Raw genomic sequence first — 10,331 nt, 5'->3', positions numbered from 1 at the left:
ATGGTCTACCCTCTCTTCGGCACGCTCCCACACTTGGTCAAGAATCGGTACCGCTTCCTCGAGTGGTTGACCGGTGTCGTGCAGCGCAGCCCCACGCACACCATATCCTACAAGGCCCTCGGCTTCGGCAGCGGTGCCATCACCGCCAACCCGGCCAACATCGAGCACCTCCTCAAGACCAACTTCAGCAACTACCCCAAGGGTGAGGCCACGGTGTCCATGGTCGAGGACCTCCTCGGCGGAGGCATCTTCAACTCCGACGGCGACCAGTGGTTGCGGCAGCGCAAGGACGCCAGCCACGAGTTCAGCACGCGCTTGCTGAGGGCCTTCATCGCGGACGCCGTCCGGTTCGAGGTCGCCGAGCGGCTGCTCCCGCTGCTGGGCCGCGCGGCGCGCGACGGGCGCACCCTAGACGTGCAGGACGTGCTCGAGCGCTTCGCGTTCGACAACATCTGCAGCGTTGCCTTCGACGAGGGCCCAGCGTGCCTCGCCGAGGGCCATGGCAACCATGAGGGCACCCAGAGCTCCGCCGTGGAGTTCATGCGCGCCTTCTGTTATAAACGATAGGCAATATAAACGACGAAGAATAGTAGATCAAACACAGGAGACACGAGATTTTAACATGGAAAATCCTCCCAAGGTGGAAGGGAAAAACCACGGGCACCAGCCAGCAAATCTTCACTATATCGGGTGAGGTTACAAACGCCGGAGATTTACAACTTGGGGATACCCTAACCTAGGGGCCTTCTCGTATATAAGTCTATGATGCCTATGAGGGAGGTGGTCCGTATATATAGGGAGAAAAAACCCCACACCCTCGTCTATTAGCAATACGGAACTAATAGATGGTGTAGTCCCTCTTAACGCTAATGGGCCGCTTTGCTTCGGCCCAAACTTGAATTTGGATCATAGCTCAACAAACTCCACCTTGAGACAAATTCCTTCTTGTAGCATAAAACGAACCTTCACCCTTCAGCTTACCTTGCGCGACCACATCGCGAACATAATGGTATTTGACATCAATGTGCTTCGTTCTCTCATGAAACATCTGATCTTTAGTGAGACATATAGCACTTTGACTGTCACAAAATAAATTAATGCAAGAATCATCTCCACAAAGCTCAGCAAACAAACCTTTCAACCAAACTGATTCTTTACATACTTCAGCAATAGCCATGTATTCTGCTTCAGTGGTAGACAGGGCAACAACGGGCTGCAATGTTGCCCTCCAACTCACAGCACAACCACCAATAGTGAACACATAACCTGTGAGAGATCTCCTCTTATCTAAATCAGCAGCAAAATCTGAATCCACGTAGCCAGTGAGTCCCTTATCAGTCCTGCCAAACTTCAAACAGGCATTTGTTGTACCACAAAGGTACCTGAAAATCCACTGAACAGCCTTCCAATGTTCTTTACCAGGATTAGCCATGTATCTACTAATCAAACTCATAGCATATGATAAATCAGGACGAGAGCAAACCATGGCATACATCAAAGAACCAACAGCACTAGAATATGGAACTCTTGACATATACTCAAAATCCTCATCCGTACTAGCACATTGTAAAGCTGATAATTTGAAATGAGGAGCAATAGGAGTACTAAAAGACTTTGCATCATGCATGTTGAAACGATGAAGAACTTTCTTAATATAATTTTGCTGACTAAGAAATAACAAACCAGAATTTCTGTCTCTTGTAATTTCCATACCTAGAATCTTCTTAGCAGCACCAAGATCCTTCATCTCAAACTCACTACTCAACAGTTTCTTCAACGTAGTGATTTCTTTCTTGCTCTTGGCAGCAATTAACATATCATCAACATATAACAGCAAGTATATAGGTGATCCCTCAACAAATTTAATGTACACACAGCTATCAAATTCAGACCTCTTAAAACCATGTGACATCATAAAAGAATCAAACCTTTTATACCATTGACGAGGAGACTGTTTTAAACCATATAAGGACCTCTTTAATTTGTAAACATGATCCTCCTTACCAGGTACTATGAACCCTTTTGGCTGGTCCATGTATATCTCCTCCTCTAGCTCTCCATGAAGAAACGCAGTCTTTACATCTAACTGCTCAAGCTCAAGATCTCGCATAGCAACAATACCAAAAAATGTATGAATTGAACTATGCTTTACAACTGGAGAGAACACATCATTATAATCAACACCAGGAATTTGACTGAAACCTTTTGCTACTAACCTTGCCTTAAATCTTGGAGGCTTACTAGGAGACAAACCTTCCTTTCTCTTGAAGATCCATTTGCAACAAACGGCCTTCTTATGTTTAGGCAAGCGCACAACATCTCATGTGCCATTTTTCTCAAGTGACTGCATCTCTTCTTGCATAGCAGAAATCCACTTCTCGCGGACACCAGAAACAACAGCTTCAGTGTACGTAGCCGGCTCATAAATGTTCTCAACCTGTTCAGCATAACTAAAGGCATAATGAACAATATCACATTCCTCAATTAAACGTGGACGAGGTCCACAACTCCTCTTTGTTCTGCGATCTGCAATAGACTGATTTTGAGGCTGCAAAACAGGAGGTGAGTGCTGAACAATATCATGAACATTGTTATCAACAATTTCAGTTTATTGATCATCTATGTGCTCCACCTGCACGCTAACATGTTCTTGCTCCTCATCAGAACCAACTGGTGAAACATCTGTGGACAAGCTGTCATTAAACATAACAGATTCATTGAAAACAACGCTCTTGCTTATGAAAGTCTTTTTAGTTTCAGGATTCCATAACTTATATCCTTTAACTCCAGAACCATAACCAAGATACAGACACTTAATGGCTCTAGGTTCTAGCTTTCCATTATCAACATGAGCATAAGCAGTGCAACCGAAAACTCTCAACTGTGAATAATCAGCAGGCATACCAGACCATACCTCAATAGGAGTTTTCTTATTAAGTGGGATAGAAGGTGAGCGGTTGATCAAGTAACAGGCAGTGTTAGTAGCCTCAGCCCAAAAACGCCTGTTCATATGAGCATTGGATAACATGCAACGAGCCCTCGAGATGATCGTTCGGTTCATGCGCTCAACCGCACCATTCTGCTGAGGAGTGTACGGAATGATGTGGTGCCTAACAATGCCTTCTTCCCTGCAGTAATCATTAAAAGCATCCGAACAGAATTCACCGCCATTGTCAGTACGAAGCAATTTTACCTTTTTTCAGTTTGCCTTTCTATCATAACTTTCCACTCTTTAAAAGCAGCAAAAGTATCATCTTTACTTTTCAGAAAATAAGGCCACACTTTTCTAGAGTAATCATCAATAATGGTAAGCATGTAACGAGCACCACCATAAGAGGGCTTACGAGACGGCCCCCACAAATCAGCATGTACATAATTAAGTGTACCTTTGGTGGTATGAACAGATGCATTGAATTTTACCCTCTTGTGCTTACCAAAAACACAGTGCTCACAGAACTTCATCTTACCCACAGTGCAGCCATCCAGCAGGTCTCTCTTGATCAATTCTGCCATACCAAGTTCACTCATATGCCCAAGACGCATATGCCAGAGATTAGTTTTACTTGGTTCATCATTAGAAACAGCAGCAGCAGTGACGGAACCATGTAAAGTACTTCCTCTAAGAACATATAACTTTGCAGAGTTCATATCACCTATCATATAAATGAGAGAGCCTTTTGATACCTTACACACTCCACCTGAACCGGAGTGTCTATACCCCTCGGCATCAAGTGTGCTAAGGGAGATGAGATTTCTAGCCATCCTTGGTATGTCTCACATCTTTCAGTGTGCGTATCATGCCATCATGCATCTTGATCTGAACGGAGCCAATGCCCACAATCTCACGGGGGTTGTTATCTCCCATACGCACAACATCTCCACTCTGCACAGACTCATAAGAACTGAACCAATCTCTATTAGAGCATATATGAAACGAGCATGCAGAATCAAGTATCCATTCATCACGACCAGCAACACAACCAGCAAAAACAACCAGAACATCTCCTGAATCAGAATTATCAACAGCGGAGACAACAGAGGCCTTACCATCACCATCGGATTTATTTTTCGGTTTATACGTACCGTTTCTTTTCTCCTTATTCTGCAGCTTCCAACAATCCTCAATGACATGAGTATCTTTCTTACAATACCTGCAGAACTTATCCCTGCCTCTGGACTTCGAACGGCCTTTACCATTCTTGCTCTTGTCTCGATTATTGTTGTTGTTGTAGGTTTTCTGCTCGGGCCTGCCTCTAACCTACAACACTTCGCCCTTGGAGGACGACACATCAGACTGAACCATACCTTTCATCTTCTCCCTTGTCTGGAGGGCCTCATATACTTCCGCAAGAGTTAGTTCATCACAGCTTAATAGTATGGTATCTCGAAAATTTACAAATGAAGTAGGCAGTGAGCATAACAGTAGAAGAGCTAAATCTTCATCATCATGTTTTACCTCCATCGACACTAGGTCGGCAACGATCTCCTTAAAGATCGATAAGTGGTTCATCACCGAACCACCTTCTTGCAGCTTGTGCGTGAACAACTTCATCTTCACGTGCATCTTACTGGTTAAATCTTTGGACATACAGATCGATTCCAGCTTGAGCCAAAGTTCTACGGCAGTTTTCTCCTGCAGCACTTCTTGCAAAATATCATTATGTAGATGAAGTTGAATCAAAGACAGAGCCTTACGATCCTTCCGCTTCTCTTCAGCGGTCCATGACTTCTGCCCTTTTCCTCCGAAACCGTCCAGCGCCTCATCAAGATCCGAAGATTGTGCCAGAATCACCCGCATCTTGACTTGCCACAGTGCAAATCTCGTCTTGTAATCCAGCAGCGGTAGATCAAACTTCATCGATGCCATCGCGAAACCCTAAGGTCAAACCAAGCTCTAGTACCACTTGTTATAAACGATAGGCAATATAAACGACGAAGAATAGTAGATCAAACACAGGAGACACGAGATTTTAACGTGGAAAACCCTCCCAAGGTGGAAGGGAAAAACCACGGGCACCGGCCAGCAAATCTTCACTATATTGGGTGAGGTTACAAACGCCGGAGATTTACAGCTTGGGGATACCCTAACCTAGGGGCCTTCCCGTATATAAGTCTATGATGCCTATGAGGGAGGTGGTCCGTATATATAGGGAGAAAAAACCCCACACCCTTGTCTATTAGCAATATAGAACTAATAGATGGTGTAGTCCCTCTTAACGCTAATGGGCCGCTTTGCTTCGGCCCAAACTTGAATTTGGATCATAGCTCAACACCTTCGACGACGCGCAGAACGTCCTCATTGTCCGGTTGATGTCACTTCCCAGGTCGCCGTGGTGGGTCAAGAGGCTGCTCAACGCGGAGCCGGAGAGGCGGATGCGCACCGCGCTCGGCAAGATCCGTGACTACACCGAAAGGATCTTCCGCGAGCGCAGGGAGAGATTGCAGGCCGGGCTGGCGCGCAGCGATGATCTCGTGTCGCGTTTGGTGGCGCGGCGAGAGCACAGCGACGAGAGCTTCCGGGACGCGGTAACCAACTTGCTCCTAGCCGGCCGCGACACCACCTCGTCAGCACTGAGCTGGTTCTTCTGGCTGGTGTCCGGCCGGCCCGACGTGGAGGACAGGATCGTGCGCGAGATCCGCACGGTGCGCGAGTCGTCGTCGGGCTCTGCTGCCGACGACGCGGTGAGCACGGGCACCACGACGCCGACGACGTCGTTCAGCCTCGACGAGCTGCGCGGCATGCACTACATCCACGCCGCCATCACGGAGTCCATGCGGCTGTACCCGCCGGTGTCCATCAACACGCGGCGCTGCGAGCGCGACGAGTTCTTGCCCGACGGCACGTTCGTGGGGAGAGGGTGGCAGGTGAGCTACTCCGCCTACGCGGTTGCACGGGTGGCGGACGTGTGGGGGGACGACTGCGAGGAGTTCAGGCCGGAGCGGTGGCTCGACGGCGGCGGCGTGTTCCGGCCAGAGAGCCCGTTCAAATACCCGGTGTTCCACGCCGGGCCCAGGACGTGCCTCGGTAAGGAGATGGCCTACGTGCAGATGAAGTCCATCGGTTCACCCTGCGGTTCGTCGGCGACGAGGACCAGCGCCCGGGGCTCGCCCTTGCCATCACGCTACGAATGAAAGATGGCTTGCCGATGCAAGTGTACGAGAGGCACTGAGGAAGGTCTTGGCATAGCCAGCTCACACGAGGAGGCGGTTTGGCTGGATAAAATTGGAACTGTCTATGTCATCCACGTCAGCTCATTTGATCGTACGATACGACTAGGGCAGGTACGTTCAAAAATATGACTAGGGCAGGCACTTCGGACGGAGAAAACTATAATCAGAAGGCACACTCTCTGTCCTTTCCTGGTTTGGTTCTAATCAAACTAGTATAATCAATTGGTGGATAGGGGTCATAGGTCTACATAAGCCCAAACATGTACTCTCTCCCTCCTAAAATAAATGCTTCTTAGGGCAAGGACATTGGTCTCTCGTAGGTGGTCTCATGGAGTGACACGTAATTTTAAAATGACTTAATAGACAACATATGCACAATGGTTGTTTTTAAGTTGTCTCATAGTAACTCATAATTCCTTAATTTAATAAAACTAAGTTGTGAGTTTTATGGCAATAGCAACTCATACAATGGTAGAATAGTTGTCTTATAGTCCTACATTTTAGTTTATGAGGTGGTTGTTTCGCGAAACAACGATCTCTTCCTCTCTCCTCTCTTTCTTTCCTCCACATCAGCAAAAATCCTACATGGCACCGCATGAGACGGCGTACGAGACCGCTGACGTGTAGCAATATACCAGCCCTTATTTTTAGAGTAGTCAAATTTATTATTTTAAAGTTTATTAATCGAGTATATAAAAATAATATCAATTCTCCAAATAAATTCATTATGATAGTATATTTCACTATCAATGTTATGATACTTATTACGCAAATATTTGTGTCTTCAAATAAATTTATTATGCCAATATATTTCACTATAAAAAAGTATTTTTTGCACATACTAAATATGAATATTGTTTTATATATATTTGGTCAAAATTTAAAAGTATGACACCTCAAAATACAAGATACACATTTATTTTAGGATGGAAGGAGTAGACTACAAACAGAGGTGTGGAGGTATGAAAGGTCCTAGCATATAAGTGGAGTGAATCAAATCTATTATATCTATACTAGTTCATGAACTTGTGCTCCCGCACGGCTAACATTGAGATACTTAAGCAATAGAAAACATTATTAAATTTTTATATATGAACTAATAAAAATTACTTCATATAGTTAACTTTTATTTGAATCTAGATTAACACGTATGTGCAGAATTGTCATTAGCATGACTGAGAGAAATAGTTTGTGTGGCACATGTAATAATGTAATATTAGTTAGATTCTACGATTGTGTGTTTTCTTTTTGTTCCTTTTTTTTTTGTCTTCCTGACTTTGTATAGCATATGGGTGTGTTGGATGTCCCTCTTTATGAATTGAACTGTATGGATATATAACAAATTATAAGGTGAATTCACCTACAAATATAAATTAGTCCTCTAACCCGTGTTCTTGCACGGGATAGAATCTTAGGAGACGTAAGCATTAGTCATTGTTTAATATCTCAAAGTAATAAAAAATATTTATATTACATTATGCATTTTACACTTTGTTCATTTTCTGACCCAATAGATACTTTGTATTCTCTAGTTAGTTATGATAACCATATGTTTAGTCATCCATATCCATATAGTTTATTCCATTTCATGGCACCTCTGTATACTTTCAATATACATTTTATTTGAAACATTAGATTAAATTGTGGTGGCTGTTGTTGCACCTCTGTACTCGATTACTCAGATTTTTTTATAAATAAGTAGATGACTCAAATGTTTTTCTTTTTTCTTTTTTCTTTTTTTTGAAAGAAGATCACTCAAATGCCGTTATGACTCGAAGCGTCGGGACGACGGACGGGACGGAATCATGGAATACAGCGAGCATGCGACGTTTGGAGGGCCCATACGCTGGTACACACTTAAGCCCATGTGCTGACAGGCCAGCCCAAAGCTGTGAGGCCCAAATACAAGTCTCGCTTGCCCACGGCCCTATGACTTTTCGCTGTTGCAAAAGCTTGCCTGTAGACCGTGACTACTGACTTGTGCCTCAAATCGACGCAACCAGGTTCCGTTCCGGGTGATGAGGAGGCGCTCGATGTCGTCCATGGCGGGCGGCGGTGGAGACTGATGGGTGCAGGGGGTACGTTTAGATCTTTATAAGGCCTTAATGGGCTAATTAGTAGGCAGAACTAAAAAATACTCCCTCCATTCTAAATCTCGACTCGGAGGTGAATCTTTATAAGGCCTTAATGGGCTAATTTGTGTTGAGACAGCCCTAAGGACACGCCGTAAGCCCAAAGAAGGCAGCTGGAAGCCGAAGCCGACCAGGGCAAATCTCGACTCGGAGGTGAAGTTTTCCCTTTGTCCTTTGCCTAGTTTTTGAAATGTCAACACAAATTTCTTGCTTTTGTTGATGGTCGACTTCATAAATTATAAGTGCTTTAATTAGCAAACTTCCTTGCTTCTTTAAAATTAGACTTCATGAATTATAAAGTGCTTTTTCTTTTGACTTGGCTATACCCATTTTTTTTTGTGACTTGGCTATACCCAACTTTGAACCTTGAGGGGTTGTTTGGGAGAGCTCCAGCTTCAGCTTCTCAAAAAAGAATCACTCCCAACCAGCTAAAAGCTCAAAATGTCAACTGATTCAGGTGGGGATCAGCAGAACCACTCCTCCAATTGTATTACGAGCTAGGAGCTAAAAAAATCTTGTTCACCATGCTTCATGTTATATTCTGGTAGGATCAGCAGATGATCAATTCTCATCAACTCTATCAGAGAATCAGACAGCAGAGTTGAAGAATTTGGAAGCGGAGGTCTCCCAAACGGGGCCTGTGCATATCACCGCTTCGTAGAGCAACAGCATCCCCTCTTCTTTTAGACGACAGACGGAGGAATCTCTTATATATATTTGTAAAAAGAAGAAGAGAAAGGAAAGAATATATCAGCGTCGTCCGGTTGGTGCGTATGAAACGCCCTGCACACACCACAGATGCTTAATTGATCCCTATCAGCTTGATTAGTATGGTGCTAACAACTAGCCTCCATGTTGCGAAGGAAGGAGAAAAAAAAAGGTCAGAAGCTCTCGAAGTCCTCTGCTAACGCTGAATGGTGCGCTGCATTTGGCACCATCAGGCAACGGACGACAGCGGCAGAGCAGCCAGAGCCCACCCTGTGCCACCAACAACACACCGAGCGCGGCGCGCCAGCCACGCCGACGCCGCGCGTGTGAACGGAACCAAACCCCCAGCGAGTACCAGTAGTACGTACTCGTAGGAGTGGTCGTCGAAGAAAAGTGGCATTAGTGGTAGCACGTGAGTACCTAGTACAAGCATTTTTTGGTGGGAAAAATCGCGGAGGTCAAGTCGTCCTGGACACAGGACACCACACATTCGTACTGGCAGCAGCGAGCCCGGCCCAGGCAGAGGCAGGCTTCATCCGGGCGAGGCCGCACCTCGCCAGGCTTCCGTTCCGTGAACCCGGAACGCACAGGAACCTCCCTCCTCCGTTCCGTTCCGTTCCTTCCTCCAAGCAACACGGAGACTACTCCGAGGGAGAGCCAGAGAGAGTGTTTTTATTAGGGTGCTTTTGCTTTCAGTGGCGTGGGTGTGGTCCAACGTCCAAGTCCAATATCTCATGCTGGAGCAAAAAGGGAGCGCCGTGACAAACGTGGGAGCAAGACGTCTCGAAAACCACTGTAATTTCCATGGCAGAAACGTTTTTATCTTCCAGCAAGCAAACTGGAACAACGGGAAAAACTAAAAAAAACATGGTAAAAAGCAGGGAGGTCCGTTTTCCAGCAGGTCCACGCGGTGTTAGAGCAAATAATAGCAGGCTGTAAGCCGGCTAAATGCTGAGGTGGAGGAGAGAGGGGAGGAGAGAGAGGAGAAACGGGCTGTAAGCTTACAGCCGGCTTGGGCACAAGAACCAAGAAAGTCTGTGAGAGAGATAAGTGGGCCATGTATTAATTGTAAAGAGCTAACTACTGTATGAGTGGGCTAAGAGAAAGCTACAAAAAAAACCTTATAGCCAGCAAGCCGGCTATATTATTAGTCTTGCTCTTAACGAGCGCACACACCAAACCGCCGCCAGCCCACACCCAACGCGCGTGAAATTAATAATTTCATTAATTATAATAATTACTCCACCCCACGCCACCCCTCCCGTAGAAGAGGACTAGCACTAGGCGTCTCCCAGTAGTATAAAAGGAGGCCGGCCATCT

The 10,331-nt window shown here is 45.6% G+C and overlaps 1 protein-coding gene across 1 annotated transcript; it reads left to right on the top strand.

The window, feature by feature from the left end:
* On the top strand, positions 1-6,132 carry LOC136545347 (cytochrome P450 CYP94D108-like). Its single transcript, XM_066537373.1, has 2 exons — positions 1-547; positions 5,273-6,132. Exons 1-2 carry the CDS (start codon positions 1-3, stop codon positions 6,130-6,132), a joined length of 1,407 nt encoding a protein of 468 aa, XP_066393470.1.
* The last annotated feature ends 4,199 nt before the right edge of the window (positions 6,133-10,331 follow it).

Source organism: Miscanthus floridulus, chromosome 3 (genome assembly GCF_019320115.1).
Source record: "Miscanthus floridulus cultivar M001 chromosome 3, ASM1932011v1, whole genome shotgun sequence".
Lineage (NCBI taxonomy): Eukaryota > Viridiplantae > Streptophyta > Magnoliopsida > Poales > Poaceae > Miscanthus > Miscanthus floridulus.
The sequence above is the reverse complement of the archived record's forward strand: the minus strand, read 5'-3'. Positions and strand labels throughout refer to the sequence as shown.